This window comes from Ambystoma mexicanum, chromosome 5p (genome assembly GCF_040938575.1).
Source record: "Ambystoma mexicanum isolate Mex_15411 chromosome 5p, UKY_AmexF1_1, whole genome shotgun sequence".
Lineage (NCBI taxonomy): Eukaryota > Metazoa > Chordata > Amphibia > Caudata > Ambystomatidae > Ambystoma > Ambystoma mexicanum.
Window position 1 is genome coordinate 838,114,924 of NC_090930.1, and position 27,745 is coordinate 838,142,668.

Sequence of the window (27,745 nt, forward strand, 5' to 3'; positions counted from 1 at the left end):
TACGCTGGAAATAATGTATGACGCATCAGAGGGTGGGCACGAGGTCTCCAGGTTGTACGAGATGTTGATGACAAAGGTTGGGAAGGATTTGGGGCACCTGAGACTGGAATGGGAAGCGGAGATGGGGGCCCCGATGGCGGATGGGTTGTGGGAGCGCGCCTTGGGGTACCACAAAAATGTGTCGAGGAACGCCAGGTTTAAGCAGATACAGCTCTATATTACGCACAGGGCATATATGACCCCCCTGAGAATTTCCAGATTTCGGGATACTGGGAGCCAGGCGTGCCCCAAGTGTAGCGAAGAGAATGTGGACATGATACACATGTTCTGGGCGTGCCCAGTGATTGCAACCTACTGGGGTGAAGTGGCGCGCAGGCTGGCACGGAGGAGTATCACACTTAAGGTAGATTCAACTTGGGCCTGTCTGCTGGGAGGGTATCCCAGAGCGCGTAAGCTTCGACATGTCGAGAAACTTAAAGATCTGGCCTATGTGCTTGCCAAACGTAGGATAGCCATGGGGTGGAAGAAATGTCATAAGCCGCGAGTGGAGGTCTAGTGGCGAGATCTCCAAAAATGGGCTGATGCTGAGACGGCAGCGTGGCGGGATGCCAGTATGGCAGGGGAGGAGGAAGAAACGGGCTCCCTCACGGCATGGAAGTTATTGTTAGCTGAGCTGTTTGGGACGGGGTCGGCCTCGGCTGGTTTTGAGAGTGATGAGGCCCCACCGCACGGAGCGGACACTGATGGCGGACACCCTACAGGCTCATAGGGGGGAGGGATGGGGATTGCAGTGCCTTTATTTTTGTTTGTTTGGTTTTTGTTGTTTGATGTGTTTTATTTATGTTCTGTTGTACTGTTGTTTGGTTGAGATAAAATAAAAATATATTTAAAAAAAAAAAAAAAAGTACTGAAGACGACCCCGATGGTATCGGGAGTCGCAGATCTCTTTGACTTCAAATTCTGGCCCTGAATCAGATACGATGGGTGCAGGACAGTCCGAAACTGTGGGATGGAATGTAATCCGATTATCGGGCTTAAGTCGTGACACATGAAAAACTGGGTGTATTCTTGTCCAGGAGTTAGGTAAACAGAGTCTGAAAGCCGCGGAACCTATGGCAGCAATTACTCGGAAGGGACCAAAATACTGAGGAGAGAGTTTAGACGGAACAAGATGTCTAGGTAGAAATCTGGAAGCCAGCCACACCCAATCTCCAGGTTTGATGATAGGTGCAGGTGTATGATGGCGATCAGCAAAGTGTTTTCTCCTGTCCTGGGAATGGCGTAGAGCGATAACCGCAGAGCGGTGTCCTTGACGGATTTGTTCTGTTAATTTATTTAGGTCTGGAAACTTAGTGTCAGACCTCTTCATAGTGGGAAAAGATGTGGGACTGAACCCATAAGTACACTGAAAAGGAGAGGTATGAATGGCCGAATGGTAAGAGTTGTTATACGCGAACTCAGCTAGAGGCAGGAGATCCTTCCAAACGTCCTGGGCCGCAGAGATGTAACTCCTGAGATAACCCTCTAATGTTTGGTTTAGCCTTTCAGTTTGACCATTCGATTGGGGTGGTAACCAGAACTAAGAGCCCTGGATACCCCCAGAAATCGGCATACTAGTTTCCAATATTGGGAGGTGTATTGTGGACCTCTGTCCGAAATGATTGTTTCTGGTAAGCCATAAAGAGAAAAAACATGTTTGATGAAAATACGTGCCATTTGAGAAGCAGAGGGTATCCCAACCAAAGGAACAAAATGAGCCAACTTAGTCAAGGTGTCAATTGTGACCATAATAGTAGAATAGCCCTGAGATTGTGGCAGGTCCACGATGAAATCCGTGGATATTATTTGCCATGGACGGAAAGGCAAGGGCATTCTGACCAATTCTCCCAATGGTGCTTGTCTTGGTATCTTATTTTGTAAGCATGTGGGACATGAACTCACGTATTCCTTGGTGTCTCTTCGAATAGCAGGCCACCAAAAGAAACGTGAAACAAGATCCAAAGTGGAGGCGGAACCTCGATGTCCTGCGATCTTGGATTTATGGCACATATCCAAAACCTCCTTTTGAAGAGAACGAGTTGGAATGTATGCCTTCTGTCCCATGAAATAACATCCATCCTCTTCTACCAGAACAGATCGGTTAGATAATGAGAGCGATTTCTTTGCGATGGAATCAGAATGGGCTCTGAGGCGAGACAGAAAATCTGGAGCTGACACTACTCCCATGGTTAGTGGTGGAAATATGGGTTCTGATCTGAAAGGATTGTCGATAGGATGGTCCTTGCGAGACAGGGCATCTGCTCTTAGATTCTCCCTTCCAGGAATAAATGAAAACGTGATTATGAAGGGAGAGAAAAAGTGAGCCCATCTTGCCTGACGGCTGTTACAAGTCTGAGCATATTGAAGTATTCGAAGATTATGATGGTCTGTACGTACTTCAACCGGGAATTTGGCTCCCAAAAGTAAATGCCGCCATTCCTCAAAGGCACGCTTGATGGCGAGAAGTTCCTTCTCCAGGACCGTGTAGTTGATCTCTGAGGGCAAAAGAGTCTTGGAAAGAAATGCTACTGGCCTCTCTTGATCAAGGTCATCAGGTTGTAGCAGAACGGCTCCTAGAGCGTGTTGGGAGGCATCCGTCTCCACGATGAATCTTCGGTTCTGATTAGGAGTTAGGAGAATTGGTGCCGAAGTAAATAGTTTTTTAAGTTTGCCAAATGCTTGATCAGTAGCTGACGACCAGACAAATATGACTCCTTTCTTAAGAAGATTAGTAAGTGGCTGGGTAAGTCTTGAGAATTCAGGTATGAATCTCCGATAGAAATTTGCGAAACCTATAAAGCGTTGAATTTCTTTTCCAGATGTAGGTGTAGGCCAGTCTCGTACCGCCGAGACCTTCTCTGGGTCCATTGCTATCCCTTTGGCGGATAGAACATATCCCAAGTAAGTTACTTTAGATTGATGAAAAGTACACTTTTCGGGGTTACAGAACAAATGATTTTGTTGCAGGCGTCGAAGCACTTCTTGAACATGTTGTATGTGTTCTTGTAAAGAGGAAGAAAATACCAAAATGTCATCTAAGTAAACCACCATACTGTGTAAGAGAAGGTCGGAAAAGAGATGGTCCATAAAACGTTGAAATATAGCTGGGGCGTTAGATAGCCCAAATGGCATGACTCTATACTGATAATGCCCAAACGGCGTTCTAAACGCCGTCTTCCATTCGTCCCCGGGCCGTATACGTATCAGGTGGTACGCTCCTTTTAAGTCCAACTTAGTATATATAGTGGCCCCTTTCACTGCTTCCAGAATGTCTGGGATAAGCGGCATAGGGTATTTGTCGGGCACGGTAATTTTGTTCAAGCCACGGAAGTCAATACAGGGACGTAGTTCCTTAGAATTCTTCTTGGCTACAAAGAACAAAGAGGCGGCAGCTGGGGATGTAGATTCTGTTATCAGCCCGTTCATCAAATTGGAGCGAAGATATTCACGCAGAACCTCTTTTTCCACGTTGGACAGAATGTACATACGCCCAAAGGGAGCGGTTGATCTGGTATCAAATCGATGGCACAGTCGTCTCTCCTGTGGAGAGGCAACTGGTTAAACTCAGAGGATGAGAATACGTCCTGAAATTTCTCGTAAACTTCAGGGAGACCTGCAATCTGATTGAGAGACTGTACCCCTTTAGTGTTACTTGTGGAAGGAGATGGTTCTATGACCACCCTCTGGTGGCTTCCTATGCAGTGTGTCAAACAAAACTCCGAACCAAGAAAGAATGACCCAGCGGTCCAGTTGATAAACGGATTATGTTTCCTGAGCCAAGGTAGCCCTAAGATCACCGGATGATGGGCTGCTCGGATTATATCTAAAGTCAGGATCTCCTGATGGGTAGAAATGGACATTAGGATTGCTTCGGTCTGATCTTTGATGGGACCCGAGATCAGAGGGCTACCATCCACGCTTTCGACAGGAATCGGTTCCGCTTTGGGGGAACGTGGAATCTTTAGAGAAGCAGCCCAATGGTCATCCACGAAATTTCCTGCTGCCCCACTATCAATTAAAGCCGGAACATCTTGTAAGATGAGACTTCCTATTGTGAAAGATACCTTTAATACCAACATGTTGGTGGTTGAAAGGTTGGTGCAATAGAAAGAATGTGTAGTATGTGAGGAACCTTGATCAGACTTTTGTTCCCGGATCGTGGCTCCTCTTACGACCGGGTGCTGGAGTTTCCTGACCGCCGGACCGGAGCAATTGGACATTCCTGGACCGAGTGAGTATTGGCGCCACAATACATGCACAGTCCCAGATTCCGTCTGCGATTTCTCTCCTCGGGACTCAAGGGTCCTCGAGATGCAGAACCCAGCTGCATCGGTTCATCAGTTGGCGGGGATTTAGAGGTTGAAGGACCAAAAGATGTCCTTGTTATCCTACCCTTCCTCCTTTCAGCCATCCTCTTCTTCATCCTGTAGTCTACTGCATCACTAGGGCGATGAACTCTGTGAGAGTGGCGGGATGTGGAACTCTAGAGACCTCATCCTTGAGATCTTCTGACAAACCCCTCCAGAATATCGTGACCTGCGCATCATCCGACCATGAGTCTCGCTGGCCATTTGTTTAAATTTTGTGATATATGCCAGTATGTCTAGATTGCCTTGTTTGAGATCCAAGAGGTGTTCTTGTGAAGCACCTTAATCTCCTGTCGCCTAAACATAGTATGAATACTATTGCAGAAGGCTGTGTGGGAGTCTGATAGTGGGTTGTTATTAGTAACCAAAGGAGTAGCCAGGCTAATGCGGGTCCTACCATTTGGGATACCATGTAGCCTACCCGATCCCGATCCGTATGGAAAAAATTAGCTTTGAATGCGAATTGCACAGCACATGAATCAAGAAATTCCTTCACCTTATGTGGGTTTCCATCAAACTGCCCACCCGGAAGAGGTCCGGGAGGTACCTCAGAACAATGGGGAATACGAGACGCAGTAGCTTGTTGTGCAATCTGTTGAGAAGCATGCTGCTGCTGCTGTCTCAAAGAAGTGTTCTCCTGTTTTAATTGCTGAACTTCATTGGTCAGGGACTGAACCGCAGCAATCAATTGTTGAATCTGTTGCTGCTGTGGATCCATCCTAGCCTATAGTCAAAATGTACTCCCTACCAGGGGCAACTGAGAGTAGAAACAGAAACTCTTCTTCTTTTGGGCGTTGCTAACTGTTAAGACTGAATACAATACTTCACTGTTTTACACTCAAAGATGCCCCGTGTAAGGAAAACATAGAAACAAAGTACTCTCACCTGGGGGTAGAAGCAAGGATAGTTCAGGATGATGTAGAAAAACCCAGGAGAGGATTGATGTCTGCTTCTGTCTTTAGATTAAGATTCTGTATGGGTAATTACAGACCTTGTGATCAGGAATGTTGCAAACTTCTATAAAATGTGTGAGCACTCTGATCTGTGCAGTGTATGTGATCCGGCCCTGCTTCTCAGGACAGCCAATCTGCAAAGATGGGGGATTTAGATGCAAAGGGCTTAGTATGATGGGTTGAGGGTGGATTATTAAAGAGGTATGGAAAACATTGAAATAAGTAAATAAATAAAGTTAAACTGGGATAAAAACATAGCTATGGTAACCAAGGGTGATTTCAGAAATGTTAAGGGAAAAATGGCATCCTTTCCAGGGTACATGGAATCACACCAGCGTGTGCTTAGAGAGGAGTGTTAACTGAAGTGAAGAGGTGCAGGAAAATGAGTAAGGAGATTCCAGAGGTAAATGGGGGAGAAACGTGCTTACTCCAGTCGCAGGAAAAACCATGGGCATTGGTTAAAGGGAAACATAGGACATGCCATTGGATTATTGGGAAATGCAATAGGATCTCATTAAAGTCACAAGTGCAGCTCAGATCCCCCATATGTCCAATGGATACATATATGGAGTGGGGGGTCTATTATGATCCGGCAACTCTCACCTACTAACTATCCTAATAGGCAAAATCCCAGCAAAGGCTGGAGGTGTCTGTCTTGCAAGGGTGGTAGAACTGTGGCACTCATTTTCCACAATGCACTGACTGAGGGCACACACCCTAAGTTAAGACAATGGAACATAGCGGGCTACACCACACAAAGAGGTGACTTGCACCCTGCAGTAGCATTCAATCCAACTGAAGTAGATTTCGAAATGAAGACATATTTGAGATCCTTGTGTGTGAATGGAATTCACAAGATTGTCTAATGGGCATCTTGTAGATGCTCCCGGCACCCCCAGGACAGGTTTGTTCCACTCCAAATTAACTTTTTTCACACTTAACAGGTTAGAAAATCATAATTCTGTTCAAGATGTGGACAAATGTACAGAAATTCCCTTTAAAATACCCTTTAATATGACATCAGGACAATTTTGGAAGGTTGAATACGTTTTGGCTGTGGCACTATTGGTCACGGCCGAATTGACTGTGGTCAATTCGGCCACAAAGCCAATTTTGCCGCGGCCAAATCTTCAAAAACTAAACCCCCCCCACTTACCCCCTACTTACCTTGTTCACAGTCGCTTTCTCTCTGTTCCTGCGGTGTCGGATCCATCCCTCTTTTGCGGGTCGGATCTGACGCTGCAGGATCCACTTTTCTTTTCTATTTTTTTTTGTCCCCGGCTTCCAGACACCACCGCTCCCCATGTTTGGTAGTGATTACCCAAATTGGTAGTTTCTAAACGATCAAATGGTACTGGCCCAATTTGGCCAGATTTTCCATACGGTCAGTTGGAAACAAACCATTTGGGTAATAGCTTGTGGAATGTACAAAAGAACAGTAACACTCCAGTTGCAAAGAATGCACCTTTTGAGCGCTCCTGTTTGGTGTCTTTTTCCATTGTTTCTAGTGCCTACTTACTTTTCTGGGCTGTCATCCTTTTTACATCTTGTTGCCTTCCACACATGGGGTTTTCTCTTGTTTGAACCCCCCTTCCTCACTCTTCTCATCCACATAGGGCAACAGTGCTGGAGCAGGTACTACAGAATCACAATCGGCTTTCGTCCGGTGAGCCATGGGCCTGGCACACAGTCTTTCGGATCACACCGCTGATTGCCTGCTTTGTCGCCTCTAAATTGCAGGGTCATCTTCACTAGCCCGTCCCCCACTCCTGGCCCACAATGGCCCCTAAAGGGCTGGGCACAATCCGCTCCCTGCTGAGGAGGCTTAGTTTTGTATTTTTCCGCCATCCCTCCGGCAGCCTCTTTGCTCCCATGCACACATCCGCCATATTTTCTTGGGTAGCTGTGTGCCGGATGCCCATCACTTCAGTAGCCACTGGAGTAGCCAGCATTGTCTAACAAGTGTGGCCGGAAGCTAATGTAGTTGGGGCCACCGCAGTGGCATTAACATCTGTAAATGCCCACACAGTGCTGCTGAGTGGGCATTTGCGGATGTTGCGTGGGGGTAACCCGCTCAGGCCCTACCCTGTCTAAGCATTGGAATGCTTGAGGAGGGACTAGTCCTGCTTCCACCTGAATGACAGCAGATTTAAATACTTACCCAAGGGGTAAAATCTGTTATGTAAATGGTCCCACAGGAAGCGTCCATCAACCAGTCCGCTTAAGAGCACATGGCTTCCATTCGGGAGGTGGGCGTTCAGGTATTCCAAGGCTTCCATGACATTGCTGTGCATCTGCGCCGGTGTCGTCATGTGTGCCAATGTGTCCGGGTGACTTTATACAGTAAGAGAGAGAAAAGAACAAAACATGACTAATGGACAACACACATTATACTTGGCAACATGCATTTCTTTTTGGCTAATAAGCAAAGTACTAATTATATTTCAGCTTTGGCACTTCATTTATGGTGTGATGCTAAGGGGTTTCTGTAAAAACGACTAAAATGGAAGTCATCTATAGCTCAATAGCAGTTTGAGCTCATGACTCCTTGGCATTTCAAATGTGAAATGTCTTGATATCATTATTGATATTGATATTTTATTTGTATCGTGCTCATAAACATGCGTTTCAGAGGACGACGAGGCAAGGGAGGGGAACAAGGGAGTACAAAAACAACGATTTTACTAGGCCCAGTGACATTGAGAACGTGCAAGTGCATGGGAGAGGGAAAGGCCAGAGTGTATGGGATGGGGGAGAAGTGGAAAGTGCTGAGCAAAGGAATACAGATAAATAATAAATAAATAAATAAATAGTAGTAAAAAGCAACAAACAGTGGTAGTGCAGCCAGCAAGTAGCAGTGCCGGTGGGGGCAGGGTGAACAGGTACCTGGGCAAGAAAGCCAGAGGGTAAGCCACGTGCACAGTGCAGAGACAGAGCAGGTCAGCAGGGGAGAGGATGTGCGAAGGCAGAAGCAAAGAGGAAGGTCCTGAGGTGCTTCTGAAACCGGAGATGGAGGCTGTTCCAGAGGGAGGCCCCAGCCGAAGACAGAGATCTACCGCCAGTTCATTTCTTTGAAAAATGACTGAGGGAGTTAGAGGTAGAGGAGCAAAGAGCTCGGGAGGGAAGGTATTTATGGAGGTGCAGCTGAAGGTATTTCGGACCCAGGCCCCTGAAAGCCTTATGGACAATGCAAAGGGTTTTGAATTTAAACCTTGCAGTCACTGGGAGCCAATGGAGAGATTTCAGGGCTGGAGAGATACGATCCCAGGGCTTGAGGCCAAGGACAAGTCTCGCAGTCCTGTTCTGGATAAGTTGCAAAGGGCAGAGAGTAGAAGCAGGTAGATTTAGAAAGAGGCTGTTACAATAATCCAACCTAGAGAGTCCCAGGGCTCGAGAGACAGTGAGCTTCTGGGGGAAGGAGAGGAAAGGCTGAATACCTCTGAGGAGGTGCAATAGGAAGTTTGACTTTTTTCAGACATCAGAGATGTGGGCAGAGAAGGAGAGCGTGGAGTCAAAGTTGACCCTGATGTTCTTAGCCTCACGGATGGGATTAGGAGGGGGGCCCAGGGAGTCCGGCCAGAGAGTGACAGGAAAGGAGGGTGAAGGTGTGCTGATGAGGAGGATCTCTGTCTTGCTGGCATTCAGCCAGAGATCGTTGGCAGCACACCAATCCTGAATGTCAGATAGGCAGTCAGAGATAAGAGAAGGAGAGGAGGTGGACGAGGGGAGCCTGAAAATGAGTTGAGTGTCATCAGCATAGCACTGAAAGTTGGAGCAGAAAATGGCAATGCGGTGGGCGAAAGTTGCCAGGTATTGGTTGAAGAGCCATGGTGAGAGGTTAGACCCCTGGGGAACACCGCAGGTAGAAAGAGAGATAGATGAAAGGAAGGACCCAAGTTGGACCTGGGAGGGTCGATCAGAGAGGAAAGAGGTCAGCCAGGCCAGAGCCTGATTGGTGATAACCAGGTTTTCAAGGAGACAGTTGAGCAGGATGGTATGGATGACCATGTGAAAGGCGAAAGAGAGATTGAGTAGGATGAGGCCAGAGGGGATGTTAGAGTCAAGGTTGGAGAGCAGATCTTCACGGATGTTCAGGAAAGCAGTTTCCGTGCTTCTGGCGGCTCTAAAGCCAGATTGATGGTCGTGGAGACAACCAACAGAATCAGAGTGAAGGTTAAGTTGCGAGATGGCCAGCTTTTCCAGGAGTTTTCCCAGAAAGGGAGTAATGGACATTGGGTGATAGGCGGGCAAGAAGGGTCAGCAGTGGGTTTCTTGAGAAGAGGGTGCACAACACAGTGCTTCAGAGGGGAGGAGAAGGCTCCTGACGCAAAGGAGAGGTTGCAGAGATCAGCCAGGGCAGGAGCGAGGGTGTAAATGTGATATGATATGATATGGCATTTCTAACGCGCCTATACACAAGTGTTTCAAGGCGCGATGAGGCAAGGTAGGGGGAAACAGGGGAAGACAGACAATGATCCTACTCGGCCAGGTGTCATTCAGATCGCGCAAGTGCAAGGGGGGGAAGGAGGAGAAGTGTGGCGGGGAAGTGGAAGAGGAAAGTGCGGTACATGGGATAAGACAATAGATAAGTAAACAATAAATAAACAATAATAAAAGTGTGGCCAGCAAGTGGCGAGTGAAAGGGTAAGTGCAGACATCCGGTGTCAAGTGCAGGAAGTGGGACCGTAGGGATACAGAAAACAGTCACCAAGTGCAGGGGTAGTCAGGAACCGACTGGCGGGGGAGGGATCTGGGCTCGAGATCGGAGGGTGGCCAGGTAAACCAGTGCAGTTTCTGTGTCAGCCAGGAAATCAGCAAGGGAGAAGAGGAGAAAAGGCAGATGAGAAGAGAAACGTTTTGAGGTGCTTACGGAACCGAAGATGATTCTCCTCTAGGTTCAGGGAGCCAGGGAGGCTGTTCCAGAGGGAGACCCCAGCTGAAGAGAGAGATCTACCACCAGCTCGTTGCTTGGAGAAGCGACTGACCCGGAGAGAATTGGAGGAAAATGAGCGAAGAGCTCGAGAAGGAAGGTATTTAGGAAGAGAGAGTTGAAGGTATTGAGGCCTCAGGCCCCAGAAGGCCTTGTGGGTGATGCAAAGGGTTTTGAACTTAATCCTCACAGCCACTGGGAGCCAGTGCAGAGTTTTCAGTCCTGGAGAGATACGATCCCTGGGCTTGAGGCCAAGGACAAGTCTCGCAGTTCTGTTCTGGATAAATTGCAAAGGGCGGAGAGTAGAGGCAGGTAGATTTAGAAAGAGGCTGTTACAATAGTCCAGCATGGAGAGAAACAGAACTCTGGAGACAGTGAGCTTCCGGGGGAAGGAGAGGAAAGGAAGAATACCTCTGAGGTGGTGCAGCTTGTAGTGTGACTTCTTATAGACGTCAGAGATGTGAGGAGAGAAGGAGAGTGTAGAGTCGAAGACGACCCCGAGATTTTTAGCCTTGCAGGTGGGAGCAGGAAGAGGGCCAAGAGAGGCCGGCCAGAGAGATACAAGAAAGGAGGGAGTGGGTGTGCTGATCAGGAGAATCTCAGTCCTACTGGCATTAAGGCAGAGGTCATTGGCAGCGCACCACTCCTGGATAGTAGACAGTCGGAGATGAGGGAAGTAGAGGAGGAGGCTGAGGGTAGCCTGAAGATGAGCTGAGTGTCATCCGCGTAGCACTGAAAGTTGGGGCAGAGAGCAGCTATGCGGTGGGCCAGGAGTGCCAGGTATTGGTTGAAAAGCCAGGGAGAGAGGTTAGACCTCTGGGGGACACCACACGTAGAGAAAAAGATAGCAGAGAGGAAGGACCCAAGTTGAACCTGAGAGGGTCAGTCGGAGAGGAAAGAAGTCAGCCACGCCAGAGCCTGACCCGTGATACCCTGGTTATCACGGAGCTGTTTGTGCAGGATGGCATGGTTGACAGTGTCAAAGGCAGAAGAGAGATCTAGCAAGATGAGGACACAGGGGGTGTTGGAGTAAAGGTTGAAGAGCAGGTCTTCACAGATGTTCAGGAGAGCAGTTTCTGTGCTTCTGGCAGCTCAGAAGCCAGACTGATGGTCATGAAGACAGCCAACAGATTCAGTGTGGAGATTAAGCTGGGAGATGGCCAGTTTCTCCAGTAGCTTGCCCTGGAAGGGAGTGAGGGAGATGGGGCGATAGTTAGCCGGGCAGGAGCGTTCAGCAGAGGGTTTCTTAAGAAGGGGGTGCACAAGGGAGTGCTTCAGGGGGGATGGGAAGACTCCAGTAGCAAAGGAGTGATTACAGAAATCAGCAAGGGCAGGGGCCAGGGAGTCAATGTGGTCCTTTATGGTTTTGGAGGAACAGGGATGAACCTTTTTTGACGAGACTTTCATATATCGGACTTGTCTATGAACCTCATCAGCGGAAAACAGGGGAAAGGCAGAGAAGGAGGGAGGAGAGGAGGCTGCAGAAAGGCCATAGGAAGAGTAGGAGAGAGGGGGAGCGAGGGAATAGGAGGAGAGTGAGGACAGGATATCCTGAGTTTTAGAGATGAAGTGAGAAGCCAGTGCCATGCAGAGGGCCTGGAAAGGGACAGGAGAGGTAGAGACTGCGGCAGGATTGGCCAGTTCCTTGCAGATTTTAAAGAGTTCAGCCGAGTTGTTTGATGCTGAAGAGACGCAGGCTTGGATATGAGCTCTCTTCTTGGTTAGGACAGAAAGCCGGTAATGCCTCTGGAGCAGGCGGCAGGCCAGTTTGTCAGAGGATGTACATGAAGCACGCCATTTCCTCTCGGCCACCCTGCACTTGCGTTTTAGGGTGGCGAGGTCAGAGTCGTACCAGGAGTTGCACTTGGATTTGGGCTTCACAGGGGCAAGGATATCAAGAGTATCAGATATAGCAGAGTGGAGCGTGGAGAGGGCTGTGTCAGGGTGAGAGTCAGCCAAAGGGAGAGGTGGGGGTGAGAAGGTGGCAGCGAAAGCCTCAGCTGAGATGCGTTTCATGGGTCGGATGACCGAGAAGGTGGGTGGCAGTGATGGAGGTGGCTTGGCCTGAGGGTTAGGGAGGGTGAGGTTGGAGGAGCAGAGACAGTGATCACTCCAGGAGAGAGGAGCGGAGAGGTGAAAAGAGAGGGGAAGGTCTGAGGAGATCAGAACATCCAGCGTGTGGTCCTTGATGGTTTTGGAAGAACAGTGATGAACCTGTTTTGACAAGACTTTCATAGATCAGACTTGTCTAGAGACCTTGTCAGGGGAGAAGAGAGGAAAGGAAGAAAAAGAGGGTGGGGGGTGGCTGTAGGAGGGCCAGAGTTCAAAGAAGGAGAGGGGGAGGGGATGAGAGGGTGGTCAGGGTATCCTGGGTTTTAGAGATTTATTGAAAGGCAAGGGTCGTGTAAAGGGCCTGGGAAGCGACAGGAGAGGTAAGGACTGTAGCAGGGTTGGCCAGCTCCTTGCAGATTTTAGAGAGTTCTGCCGAGTTGTTAGATGCCGCACAGACACGCACTTGGATGTGGGGTCTCTTCTCAGTGTGGATAGAGAGTCGGTATTGCCTTTGGAGCAGGCGACAGGCCAGTTTGTCAGAGGATGAACAAGAAGCCCTCCATTTGCTCTCAGCCATCCTACACTTACGTTTAAGTGTAGCTAGATCAGAGTCATACCAGGAATTGCGCTTGGCTTTGGGCTTCAAATGCATCCTTATAGCCGATACATTGAGAATCTCTTTCACTTTGTATATTTGTCAAACTACTTAATTACGGTTAGGGACCATGGATTGTAATTTTAAACTTGAATTCTTTTTCAGATTAAAATTGAGTCTTTTCTGGTAAATGAGTGAGTGGGCCACATGGAGATTACACTTATGGTGTAAAGGGATGGCGGGAACTAGTGCTGAATTGACTGACATGTATGGGGTCACTTTACAAGGAGGTGAGTGCAAAAGTAAAGCATAAAAGCAAGGAGTGTGTTTTGTTTATGCTTTGCTTTTACACTCCAGTGGATTTCCAATGCATTTGAAGTAGGAGTATGGGCACCAAACGGATGTGGTATCCTCCTCCTCCTTCACAGGCCTTCTGGTTTTACACCTGCATGATATTTTTATGCAAGGGTTAAATAAATGGATCCCTATGGAGTCGTCTGCATTCTGCACCTACTGTAGGAATCCATTGTAAATGTTTTCTGAAAAGGGAAATTTGCAGGCAGCATTTCACGCTCATTGTACTGCTCTGCACCATTTTTCTTCAGTGACAAGGTGGAAGATCGGCATGGAGGAGAGGTAAGCTCTTTGACGAGCTGAGCTCCTGCATCTTGTCAGTGAATTTCATTTTGCGCCTCCATGAAATGTTCATACAGTCGTAAAACAAATGAACTTCTATGGCCTCCGCCTTGGTTTTGCCCCTGCTGAAGACCAGGCAGATTCCACAGGAGTCCATTAGTAAACGCTGTCTGCAGTCCTTAAATTACTGGTGGCTTTTACTTTTTGACAAGATGGAGAGGAAGATGAAAGAGTAGAATCGAGATCTCATCGACCTATTATTTTCTTTTCCCCGGCACCCTGTGAGTGCCCTCTTCAGGGATGACAGCTTGATGGCTGCTCTCCTGCATCTCCTGATTTACTCAAACTATGGCTGACTCTCTGATTTCTGAGGTTTTCCAACCTGCTACAAGGCGAGAATGGGGACAATGCAAATACCGGGACAGAGAGAGAAGATTGGTCGCTGGAGCTTTTGACAAAGGTGACTGAGGATATTGCTGAGATCAAGAAAAAAGGTTCCAGGAATGATCTAGCAAGGTGGATTCAGTGGAAACCCATATGGATTTAATGAAGGAGAAAATGCAAAGGATGACTGATCAGGTTAGAGACTTGAAAATTCAAAATGAAAGGCTGACTTCTAAGTTGTCTAAGCGGGAACATTTTTCAAGGAGAAACAATCCCTGAAAATGCAGAACATGGTAACCCGACTGAGTTCCAACTGAAAAAACTGCCAAAAATGCTTGACCTGGATCCCAGAGTGACTTTAGAGATATAGAGAGCACATAGGTCATTCGGTCCTAAGCCTGCATTGGGACAGAGGCCAAGATATATTGTAGTTAAATTCATGAGCTTCCCAGTTAGGGAGCGTATTCGTAAGAAAGCTCGTGAACGGGGGGGCCATTGCTTGGGGAGGCAATAAGGTTGTTTTTCGCTGATTTAAGTAAGGATGTCTTGGATAAAAGGCGTGTTTGGAACTTGGCAAAGGACAAAGCCAGAAGTAAACATTTAAAGTGCCACATGCTATATATGCTGCAGTGTTTAGGGTGGTGCTGGAAGAACGAGTGCATTCGTTTTCAGATCATAGAAGAGCAGATGCCTTTCTGTTTGATCTGGATTGTGAACCTATGGAGGCTGGGTCTGCTGACACCATGAGTCTATGTACTGCAGGGAGGAAGAGATAATGTTATTTGGAACAGTTTTAATTTTTAACACTGTGGGTGGCAATGACTTATCTTTTGTTCATTTTAAATTTTCTTCATGTTCGTCAATGGTTTGTATTTACATTATTAGTGCGCTATGCACAGTCTTACCATTTTCTTTTTAACGGCTGAGGTTGCTGTAATTTGAATCGGGCTCGTGTTGTCAACCTGGGAAGGCTATCAAAAGAAAACACAAAGCAAACGTGGAACAACATGTTGAAGTTTGCCTTTGCTGCTTCCTGTCATGGAAGCGCACGTTGGATAAACCCTGAGGCAGAATTGCCGGTTGGGGAGAGCGCTCTGGCGTGCGGTTATGCAGCGTGCAGGGTGGGCATCCCTTAATGAGAACGCGCCCCGCGCAATGACGACATCGACGGAAGACACTGGGATATTACAGCAGGGGAGCGGCCTTAAACCGGGTCTGTGGCGGTGATTCTAATTCGCTCAGTTCATCAGAGCGGTTTTGAACAACTATGACAGCTTCTACTTTAACACTTAATGCAGTGTGGGGGCGCAATTATTGTTTTCTACACTTGGATCCCGGACAATTCAGAGGCCCATTGAGCCGCTTAATCTGACTAAGGCACTTCCCAATTGACATCTTTTGTTTCATGCTAGCGGCTTTTATCAGTAACTGGGTAATATTCCCATGAAATGTAGACTATGGATGCTTTTGAACTGGACACGCTTCTTGGGAGGACTGTTAATGTTAAAGTTATTGTTAAAGGGTATGTGTACCGCACACTATATCACCACTGGAGTGGTCCCCTGGAGCTCTGGTGGATCTGTAACAAAAGGGGGTAGGTTAGGACGTGTTAGTAGGGCAAAGTTTGGAGAAGAGCAAGGGAGCTGTGAAGTACTGTTGGCACCTTCAGTTCGGTTAACACCGTTCACCGAGCTTATTGGTGTGGTATTCGGTTCTGAGTCCATCGTGTGCTATTGTGTGAGGGTCTGTGTGGTGTGTTTGTTGTCGTGGTGTGGTGTAGTGAAGTGCGTGCGTGTTGCTGCGGTTTTAAGAGGTATGGTTGTGTTTAGTTAGAGTGTGAGAGGTGTGTGAGGAGTGGTGAGGTTTTTAGAAGTTTTGTGGGGTTGGCTAGTAGCCTTGTTGTTAGGAGAAATTCACACTCCCATTGTGTGTCTTTTGAGATTTAGAGAAGGTTGTCTTCCTTTCATTGATTACGTTTCAGCATGATAAGGTTGTCTCATCTCTCTGTCATTATGTTAGGTTAGCTAGTCTTTGTATTTCTATCTTTGTATTTGGCCACCCCCTAGATCCCAGTTTGTGCTTGGTGCAATCTGGTCCTTTCTGATCAATTTGCTTGAGACCTATGCCCATACCCTATGCCCTTTCTGAGTGTCCAAGGTTGGTGGTAGTGCCTTTGTATTAAGCATGTTTGCTATTGTTCTGTCCTCATGGGGTTGTCGCTCGTGTTCTCTTCCACCTAGTATTGTCTCTCTTGTTGTTTTGGGAGTTTCCCTTAGTCGGTCCTAGGTGTTGTCTGTGCCATCATATATTCTGTCAGTCTGTTCTTTTGTCTTTCCTGTTTGATGTTTTCAGTTGTTTCTGTCTAGGTCCGAGGTGTTGTTTTTTGAAATTTTCAAAATTTTAGCTGGTCTTGTGGTGTTTCTTATTTCTTTCGGGAGGTTGTTCCAGGTTTTTGCGGCTAGGTGGGAGAAACTGGAGCCCCCTAGTTTTCTTCTGGCATGTGGTTTTGGTTCCAGGCGGATTTCATTGCTTGATCTGAGGAGCCACGTTGGCTTGTAGATTGTTATTTTCTTTTTAAGGAATTCTTCTCCCTGTCCGTTGATTGCCCTGGGTGATATGCACATTGTTTTGAACGTGATACAATGTTTGATTGGAAGTCAATGTAGCATTTTTTAGTGCTAGAGTGATGTCTCTTCTAGATAGTTTGAGGAGGAGTCTAGCTGCTGCATTTTGGATGCGTTGTAATTTCTTCAGGATGTGTTCTGGCATTCTGAGGTAGAGGTGTTTTGCCTAGTCGATTCTTGACATGATGAGGGCGGCGATTGTCAGTGTTTTGTGGGTGGAGAGGAAAGGTAGGATTCTTCTTGTTGAGTGGAGGAGGATGAAGCATTTCTTAAATATTGCATTTACTTGTGGTTCTAAGGTTAGAGCGTTGTCCATTAGGACTCCCATATTTCTTACTACCTTAGATGGTGTGGGCCCGGTTCCCAATTCCAACAGCCAGGGAATCTAGGTGTTGTTATCTTGATTTTTTGATATAATCATGATTTCTCTCTTTCCTGGGTTGATTTTTAAGTTGGTAATGTTCATCCAGTCATAGATTTCTTTTAGGCATTCTACTAGGGTTGAGTAATCGGCTTGTGCATCTTCGAGTTTGTAGATGATTTGAGGGTCATCTATGTAGTTGTAGCATGTAATGTTGTATTTTTTGAAAATCCTGATTAACAGAGTCTGGTAGATGTTGAAGTATAGTGGTGATAGTGAGTATCCTTGTGGTACTCCACAGTCTTTAACTCATGGAGTAGATTTGAAGGGTCAGAGTCTGGTAGATGTTGAAGTACAGTGGTGATAGTGAGTATCCTTGTGGTACTCCACAGTCTTTAACTCATGGAGTAGATTTGAAGGGTTTTATCCATACAGTTTCTGTTTTGTTTGCTAAGAATGATTTAATCCAGAGTAGAGCCATGTCCATTATACCTATATATTCTAATCTTTTGATTAGGGTGTCATGGTTTACCGTGTCGTATGCTTCAGAGAGGTCGAGCAGAATGAGGACTGAGGTTGTGTTTGAGTCTGCGTTTCTTTTTAGGCCGTCCCAGATGGCTAGTAGTGCTGATTTTGTTCCTCTTGCAGGTCTGCAGCCGACTTGTGCTTGGTCTAGCAACCAGTGTTTTTCTACGGGTTTTTGGGTAAGTTTGTATATGTATGTTTCTAGGAGTTTTGCCGGGTAGGGAATGTTTGAAATTGGTCTGTAGTTGGAGAGGTCTTCCGCGTCAGCACTTGTGTTTTTTAGAAGTGGTTTAATATATGCTGATTTGAAGGATCGCGGTACAGTCCCTGTTGCGAGCGACAGATTCAGGAGATTTCTGTAATATTCTGATGGCATTCCTTGTGCGAGGATTGATTTGTAGATGTCAAAGGGGCAAGGATCCATGGACGATCCCGCTTTTTGCTGTGTTTTACCGATTCTAAGTGATCTGGCCGCAGCTGATTTTGCTGCGACCAGAAAGTTCACATGAGAAAGGTGCAAACTACCAAATGTTCGCACCTTTCTCATGCAAACACACTTACATACCCACATCCCCACCCACACCCACAACACACCCATTACACACCCCCACCATATCCTCAACACACCCCCACTCACACCCCCAACATAAACAAATCCCACTTACCTTGTCTTCACGCTGGTTCTCTGCGGCGCCAGTTCCCTTTCACTTCCATGGTCGGGAATCAGCGCTGCAAGGTCCTTTTCTTTTTCTTTTACGGGGGCTGCAGGGGTTTTCCCCACAACCCCTGCTCACTATACTGTAAACTATAGTGAGCGGGGTGTTGCGGAGGACAACCCGCAGCACCCGTTTATTTTTTTTTCAGGAGTGCTGCAATGGTGTCCACCGCAACACTCCGCTCACTATACCACACAGTATAGTGGGTGGGGTGTTGCGGGGGACACCCCCGCAACCCCTACATTCTTTTTTTATTTTACTTACCATAAAGGTTCGCATGGGCAAAAAAAGATACCCCAAAGGTGCAAACATTTGGTGTTCATACCTTTGGTGGTAGCATTTTACTGACTTTTTGCCCATGCAAACCTTTATAGGCGGTAAAAATGTACAAAACCGTTTTACCAGTTTGACGAATGTCTCTACTGATATTTCTGGGAAGCTTTGGAGTTTGTGATCTGGCTCCTCGTCAGGTCCGGTTAGTTGAGTTTTACGGTTTGTCGGTCTGTTTTGTATGATTTGTCAGATGTCGATGATTTTGTTTTTGAAATGGTCTGCACATTTCTGCCATAGTTTCTGTGAGGGTATTGGAGTGTTGTTGCAACCTGGTGGGTTTCTCATTTCGTTTATGATGTTGAACATTTCTTTTTGTGTGTTGGTGGCTTTGGTGATCCTGTCATCATAATGCCTTTTCTTTGTCTTTTGAATTTCCTTCTTACATGATCTGATTTGTCTCTGGAACTGGGTTTTCTTATCTTGGTCATATTCTTTCCCCCATTCTAGTTCCAGCTTCTTACTGTTCATTTTCATGGTGCTTAGTAGTGGGGTAAACCTTTTTGCCATTGCTCTTTTTCTTGAGGGGCTAAAAGGTTTTTTCCGGGGAGATGTTTTTGATTGTATCAGCAATCAATTTATGGAGTAGCTCCACTTTCCCGTCTAGGTATGCCTTCTCCAGTTTCGCCGATTGGTCAGCTCCAGTTGTTCTATTAGGTTGCTTGCTTTGATGGTTTTCCAGTTTCTTTTTGTGGTGGTTGAGAGATTGAGGGGCTGGGTGGTGACTTTGGTTGCTATGGTGATCACGAATGGAATGATGAGATGGTTGCACCAAAGTATTTGTATCAGTGGTGCAGTGGTGATACGTTTTTTCTTGGCGAAGATTTCTTCAAGAGTGTGTCCTGCCGAGTGTGTTGCCCCTTTGACCAGCTGTTGTAGTTTCATTGTTGTTAGCTGCCCGATTAGTGAGTTTTGAGAGTTGGTGTGTTTTACTTCGAACCAAATGTTGTAGTCACCCAGGATTATCAGATGCTCGTGTTGAATGGCTATGTTGATGATGGCTTCTATGAAGTTGTCGACAAAGCTTGCATCGTATGTTTGTGGTCTGTAAGCCAGTATGAATTCAATGTTTGTTTTTGGATTCGCTGATAGGTGTATGACCATAGATTTGCAGTTCACGATGTTTATAGGTTTGTGTGTTTTTATTTTCAGGTGTTCTTTGAATGCTATTGCGAGGCCTCCTCCTTTTTTATTTTTTCTGTTTAACTAAAGGCATTTGAAGTTGGTGGGGAGGCAGCTTTGGAGTGTGATTTTGTAGTTGTCGTCCAGCCATGTTTCTGTGATGAATAGGATGTCGATACTGTTGTCGCAGAGAAGGTCTTTGTTCAGTGTTTTGACATGGATCTTGCATTTATTGAGTTGCAGTGGATTTTTAAGGTATAGTTTAGTTTGTGCTTTATTGTCGGCGTTGTGTTCGGACTGGTGTTTTGGTTTCCTTCCAAGTCTATCTCTAGTTGAGGTGTTGGTACATTTGTGTCTGTGTCGTTGAATAGCTCTTCTAGGTTAAGTCTTGGGTTTTTGGTTTCATCAGGTTCCTCTTCTAAATGTTGTGGCTGTTGAGGGGAGGGTCCTCTTGTTTTGGTGATGTAAGGGGTTAGGGTGTCGATCATGTTTTTGTTACCTCTAGCTTTGTACGTTCTTCTTCTGTGTGGTTGTGTTTGGTTGTCGGTCTTTATTGATTTGTACGTTGGGTTGGTTCATTCCGGTGAGTGGTTATTTGCGAGGTATGCTGTTAGATATAGAGATTTCTCTCTTCTCTTGGCGCTGGTTCTGTTATCGTTCTTGTCAGTGAGAGTGAGTTCTGCAGTTGTGAGTCTTTGGTGGTGTCCAGTTGGGTTTGTTCTTTCTGCTCTTTGTCTTTCCTTTGGTCCAATTTGTTTTCGCAGCATTTTGAGTTATTTGGCGGTCTGCTGTGGGAATGGTTTCGGGGTTGTTGCTCCCTTTTGTTTTTCTTTTGTTAGTTTGGGTTGCCACGGTTGCGTTCTTAGTCACGTGTTTGGTCAAGGACTGGTGAAAAGGAAAGTCAAGGACTGGTGAAAAGGGGTTTATATCTCATAGATGTTTGCTGCCAGTAAATGGATTTGCTTTTGGGATGCAACATTACTTTGGCATGACAGCGGAGATAGCAGTTTATGTTTGACTCTGCCTTGCATTGCAGCATATCCTCAAAGGGGGCAGGCCACGCAGCTTGCCAGCCATTGTCACAGTTTCTCATGGTGGCCAAATAAACTTGTTGGTGGGGTTGTTGTGCGGGTCTGGATGGTGTATACTTCATGCAGGGTTTGGAGATGAATAGATATTTTGAGCCATGTGTACTGTGTTGATATAGAGTTATAGTTGGGTTTCTACTCCAGCAGGCCACTTGCTTAGGAATTCTAGAGTACATTCTTTCAAGGTTGCAATGTGCCGGGAGTGTTTATTTATTTATTTATTCACATTTGTTAAGCGCACATCAGACCGAAGGCATCGTGGCGCTGGTTACAGTGTTTCTTAAACTTAGTTACACGCAGTTGTACCCTTGGTTACATTGGGCAATGGTTATGCTTAAGTATATGTACATAGAGAACACAGTGGTTATGCTTAAGTATATGTACATAGAGAACACAGAGGTGGTCAGGTGCACAAGTTAGTTGAAGAGAGCAGTTTTAAGTTGTTTCCGAAAGGAGAGGAGGGATGATTCTGCTCTGAGGTTGGTGGGCAGTGCGTTCCAAAGCTTGGGTGCCAGGTATGGGAAGGCTATACCTCCTTTCTTGGATCTATTGATGCGTGGTATAGTGAGACGGTTGGCGTATGTGGATCTGGTTGGTCTTGTGGATTGGGATCTAGACAGTGTGTCAGATAGTTAGGATGGTGCTGTGAGGTTGATGCATTTATGCGTTGTGGTGAGGATTTTGAAAGCAATCCTATCCTTGACTGGGAGCCAATGGACGGCTTTCCTGGCTAGGGTGATGTGCTCTCTTTTAGGTATGCTGAGTGCTGCTCTAAGAGCATTATTTTGGGTGGTTTGGAGCCTTGCTAGGTTGTTCTTGGAGGTGCCGGCTAGGAGCGCGTTGCAGTAGTCCAGTTTGGCTCCAATTGTGGCTCTTGCGATGGACAGGCCGTTTTCTTTTGTTAGGAACGGTTTTATAGCATTGATGAGTTTAGTGCTCAATGCCGATGCCGAGACGATTGCGCTTACTTGTTTATCCATAGATAGGGTGGCATCTATGTGAACTCCTAGTGTTTTAACTGATGATAGGACTGGGATAGTGCAGTTGTCTATGCTAAAGTTAGTGTAACGTGGGTTAAGGTTGGCAAGGGTGGGCTTCTGGCCTAAGATGAGGATTTCAGTTTTGTCCCCATTCAAGCAGAGTCCGTTGGTGGCCATCCAGGCTTGTATGGTGGAGTAGATTAGTTGGAGGGTGGTGGAGCCTTGATGATAGTTACCAGTCAGGGGCAGGAGTATCTGCGTGTCGTCAGCGTAGTTCATGTAAGTGATCCCCATAGCGTCCAGTTTGTCGAATAGGGGCTTAGTAAAGAGGTTGTATAGCGTAGGGGCCGTGCAGGAGCCTTGCGGAACCCCACAGTGGATGATGGATGGCGCAGCATGAGCTGTGTTGGAGAAGACTTTCATAGCTCTGCCTTGTAGGAAGGAAGTTACCCATGAGGCCGCGTCCTTAGAAAAGTGTGCTGCTTGTGTTAGATGATTGGTGAGAGTGTCGTGATCTACTAGGTCAAATTCTGCTGATAGGTCGAGGAGGAGGAGGAGGGCAGGCTTGCCCTTGTCGAGGATGTTAGTAATTTCATTTTTTAGGTCTAGAAGGTCTAGAAGGGCGGTTTCAGTTCGTGTCCCTTACGGAATCCCTCTCTCCTTAATTGGGAGCCGTATTGAAACAGATGTTGGGTGGGGGTAATTGTTAATTTGTTTGCTTAGTATGGAGTCTAGGGATTCTGGAGGGCATGTTTAGGATTGAGTTTTGTAAGATTAAAGTCATTCCATCTCCAGCCTTGGAGCTGCACCACCTACAATTCTAAACAGCCAGTGCAGGTTAGAACTGGTGAAAGGGATAGGGGGGCAAGCTGCAAGGGTAAACACCATAAAGCCAACTCACTTGGGTCTTAGAGAAAAGGTACTAGGGAAATCCCAAGAGGGGGATATGTGAACAAGGGTCCCCACAACAGACAGGGCCGTGTACTAATACATCCAGGTATTCTAGTAGTAGTTACTGTTGTGTGGGGCCCCTTTCACTCTGAGTAAACGCAGCTGCCTTGAGAAAACTGCCCTTTGCACATCATGACTGCAGAAACATATAAACGTGATGGAGACGTTGCTTCCAAGGACCCAGTGGCCGTGGACGCAGAACTGCGGTCATCTGTGGGGCACAGGACTGGTTTCAGAAACGGGATGTGTCAGCAACGTTGCCTGATGCACCACCTAACTGACCCGGTCTGCTGATGCTTGGGAAGCCCTGCGTGAGTGGGAGATTTCTTTCTAGACATACACTGCCATCATTTGCATGATTGAAAGAATCCATTGCTCACCTGCCGTAGGAGTGGAGGTGGAGGATCGCATCTGTATAGAATTTAATTTTAGAGGGCAGGTTCCATTGAACTAATCATGGCAAGTGTAGCCATGCTCAAGGGAAAATTGAAATCAGGGGAGAATGATACAGTTCCTCTGGATGCAAGCTAAAATCTCCATGCTTGCCCAAAACATACACAGATCTGTGAACCCTCCAACAGTATGGTGCTGTGTGCGTCTTGCATCAGTTTAAAAGAGTGCTGAGAAAACAGAGTTGTATGGCAGTTATTAGTTGGCAATATGAGGTGAATGAGAGTGTGTGGCGAGTGCAAAGGAGCAAAGGTGCAGAGAAGGAGGGACTGAGGCGGAGGAGCTGGAGAGGAGTGCTAAAGAGGAGACTGGGAAAGTGCTAAGACTGAGATAAGAACAGGTGAAGGGGAATCTGGAGGAGGCAGCGAGGAGAGAGAGTTGAGACTAGAGGAGGAGTTGAGGAGGAGTTGAGGTGCCTCAGGGAGGTGGGGATATAATTAAGTCCAGACCATTACGGAGGAAGAGAAAGAGTTAGGATAACAGGAGGAGGAGGGGGATCTGATGAGCATTAAGGGGGGATAGTGAGAGTTAAGACAAAAGTGGAAGGGGGTTGAATAGCATTAAGAAGGAGAGAGGAAGTTAAGAAAGGGGTAGGAGGAGCTGAGGAGCATTAAGGAGGAGATAGAGCTAAGATCTGAGAAGGGGCAACTGGGTGGTATTGAGGAGGAGCAGAAAGACTATTACAGAGGAAGGGAGAACATTGATACCTTCAAGGGAGAACATTGATACCTTCGATGGAAAAGAAAAAGTTAACTTTCCCCGGAGTCTCTGTACCGGATTGAGAATATTAAACTAGCCCACCCCTAGGATATGTGGTGTTATTGGTGCTGTAATATTATTGCTGCCAATGTTTTTGCAGAAGATATTTTCACACCGAGGCAGTAGAGGAACTCTTATATGTTTGGAAAATGTTGAAAAACTTGGGGGGTCATTCTATGCTAGCAAGGGTAATCACAATGTGGACAAGCTAGAGAGACACTGCACCTCGGCTGCACCACACTGAGGAAGATCCAGAAAGCAGACACATGCTGAGGTTTTGTTGGTTCTCTCGCTGAAACCACAATTTCCTGGAATTTTGGTGCTGAACTGTCCATGTAGACGAGGCCAGACTGATATGGAAATAAATATTGCTACTCTGGAAAGGCACAGAGGGCTAAAACGTAATTGTCGTCGCTCCTGAGAGGGCACTAGTCTTAATAACAGTTTTTTGGCATTCTTTATAGAGAGCGATGTTGTGGGTCCGTCTGCCACATAAGACACTAGACCCAGGTCTATATGTACGTGGCTTTAATGTCTGTTGGTGCACAAGAAGGTAACATACAGGTAAGTTGGTACGTAGACATAAACCCATTGACAGACACCCTGGCCATCCACACCCAGCCAGCTCCCAGTTGTAACTGCCATTTCCAGAACCCTCATGGAGTCTCTCTCTCACCCACATACACGCACGCACACACGCGCTCACACACACACACATTCCATACTGACCTCACCACTTTCCAATGCCACAGCATTACAACAAACAACATGACATCATAACAAGCGACTATTACTTTTTTGCAGGAATTTACTTTTGTCAGGGTTTTTTTAATGACATGACCACTTACCAGTTGCAAACATCATTCCCGATCAATTCATAGACAACCACAGCCGGCTTGTCAAACGCCTGCTTCCTGGCCATGCTGTGAAATAGAAGAGAAAGCGTTAATTAGCTGCTTATGATGTGTTTCCCTTTATCACCTCATCTGCTATTAATTAAGCTTACACGCGCCCTGAGAAATTGGACTGCTTGTGTCTGCAGGCTGTTGTTTTCGTACTCTTTAGTATGTTGGTATCAAACAATGAATGCTGATGCGGGGAGCCGTTATGGAGGAGGCAAAGTCACGTGATGGGGCTGATGCATTCTTACTCTGGTAGTGCATTGTCAGTGCATCCAGGCGCAGGCCAACACGTGGGGGTGCTTGAATCAGCCGCCCCGAAACTAAGTCCATCTTTTTACAAACCATGAACTTGCTATGCCATCAAAATTAAGTTGCAAATATAAGTTCAGGGAAGTATGAATTTAAAAATGATATTGTAATTACCGCAGCCCAAAATAGTATAGCACCATCCAAACTAATTACATCATCCCAACAGGGTCGGACTGGGGCACCAATAAAAAAAGAGGCCCAGAGTTGCAAATGGCAATTCATTCCTTTTGTCACAGACTGTTTGAATAGAACCCAAGGGGGAGTTTTTTTGGTAAAATGTAATGCAAATTGCGCAATTTAAAGAATATGTATTCAGCAACAACGCCCCAAACTACTGGCCGCACAGAGAAGTATTTTGCGCTTTTGTTAGGGGAATTGCCCTATAGGGAGGGCAGTGCGAGCATGCATCCCATTGTTTGTGGGTGTAAAGCTGAATCCGCGGATCCACAGCAGGCTATTGACACAAAGCTGAGTGAGAAATTCCTACATTTGTGGATCACTCATTTGAGCGCACGTGGTTTCGAGTACACAGACGCACAATGGTGCCATATTTTCTTTGTGGTTTGTACCAATGATCACCTAAAAAATAGGGCTTTCCCATATGCCACTGATATCCAAGACAACCATGCATAATAAGGATGCTAAGAGTGTAAGGCGCAGCATATGAGCATGTTATATTGAAACACACATTTTCACCATCTGTTTTCCAAAGTGATCTGCTCGGAAATTAATTCCAGAATTAGTCACATAGCGCCTCGATACTTCTTACATATGGATCATACTCACACACTGCTGCACACATTTACAAAAGGCTATTGTCAGTATGTTTTTAAATAAATATAATTTGTAAAATAAAGGTGCACACCTCCTTTCAATTTCTAACTAGAACAAGTACTATACATTGTGTTACTAGTTTGTAAGCCAGAGTAAAATGTATTGTATGCACTAAGTGTGGCAATCATTATTACTCACATCTTCTACTTGCTAGACTGGAATCCCAGTTGACACACCAACAGAATAGAGAAATTGATATATCGACTATGTATGTATGGGATTTAAAGATTTAAAAAGCGCAAACCTGGAAAACAAGGACGGGGCGGTCTACATAGGGTACCCTTCTTGTAACGCAGGTGATATGATATGATAGTTTATTTATATAGCGCCTATACACAATGTGGTTCAAAGCGCTTCAAGGCAAGGGAGGGAACAAGGAAAATACAATGACATTCTTACAGGCCATGAAGAGTAAGGATGTGAATATTAACTACCGTGCTCGGCCTGATGACATTTCAGATAGTGCACGAGCTAAGGTGGTTGCATGTAGGGTGAAGGGGTAGTGGAGGATATGCCACGGGAAGGGCTACCCAGGGGTTTAGTGCTCGGAGAGGGGAGAAGTAGGGTTGAGTGATGGAATCAGAGATTTGCAAGATCTTCTTTGGAGAGCAGTGCCTTCAGATCCTTCCTGAAGTGTACAATACATGGGGTCAGTTGATAACCTTTCGGCGGAAGGACATAGACGGCTAGCTTTCTTCAGGACATCTATGCATTTTGATGTGCAAAAAAAGAAATGCAGTGCATTACCTCTGTTCCTAAAACCATGCCATACCTAGGAGGATGACATTGGGCATTGACCAGAGAAGACCCCCCATCATGTTCTTTAGAAAGTCCAGTTGCTCTGGGCCCCTGTCAGGCTGGTTTAGAATTGTGTCCTGCTTAGAATTCACTAAAATAATCATCAATGTTTGAAAGACTAGATTGCAAGCTTGCAAATGCTCCCGGTCTGTAGCCTTTGCTGATGATTTGGAAATCATCTGCTAGCTCGAATCGTCTACTGCGTATCTAGGCGGCCCGGGGAAGGGTGGTGATCGTCCTCTGAATTACCTAACCTGGACTCTTCTATATGGGGATATATTGCAGTGGCCCTCTCGTGTGTGGCATGCTCTGAGGAGCAACACACAGAGAACATGTATTGAATGGATTTTGTTTTTTGGTAGTTGAATTATCCAGAGGCAGGCTACCCTAAAGGAATGCTGCTGACTAAACATTTCCCATTCGTGCCATTATTTATTCAAATTGTTTTCTACAGGGAGTTCACGAACGTTGTTTTATGTCATGTTTTACATGCTCTTGTTTTGTCATTCTATGTCAAGACCGGAGGCAAGCATTATGCAACAACTGCTTTAATCTACTCTTCAGCAATTTCAACACTTCAAACAGAAAACAAAACAAACTTTCCATCTCTATAAGTTTTCTTTTTTTTAAAACTACATTTCCCTTCTTTCTGGTCCATTTTGTAATCCACCCTATTTCCTGTCTACAGCCCTCTTAGCTACTTCCTGCCCCAGGTTCCACCGCTTCTTTGCTGCTCTTCAGCAAAGATGAGTGGTTTGTTACCTTGAGTTTGTGCTTATTTCAAGTTTTAATGTGAAATGGGTTGAATATTGCGCGCGAGATACAGCACGCAGTGAATTTAGCGAGCAGATTGCGGTGTTTATTTGTAAGCTGTACCCATATTGTGGTAGAGAAGACGTTAGACATGTATTGGGTAGGTTAACCTTTGTTTCATGTTCTTGCTGCAAGGCCGCTGATTGTGGTGCCTCGCGGGCGAAAGTTGCAATCACTGCAGTGCGCAAAGAGCGCATCCCGTGCAACATTAGTTGCACTCCTGGGGA

At 46.1% G+C, this 27,745-nt stretch overlaps 1 protein-coding gene across 1 annotated transcript in view; it reads right to left on the reverse strand.

The window, feature by feature from the left end:
* Positions 1–27,745, reverse strand: part of AOAH (acyloxyacyl hydrolase) — a 1,097,690-nt gene that overhangs the window by 174,313 nt on the left and 895,632 nt on the right. The window contains exons 15-16 of the mRNA XM_069613263.1: positions 24,711–24,785; positions 7,521–7,693 (exon numbers count right to left, since the gene is read on the reverse strand). Of these exons, the coding sequence (XP_069469364.1) occupies positions 7,521–7,693; positions 24,711–24,785 (248 nt within the window). The remainder of the gene's footprint in view (positions 1–7,520; positions 7,694–24,710; positions 24,786–27,745) is intronic.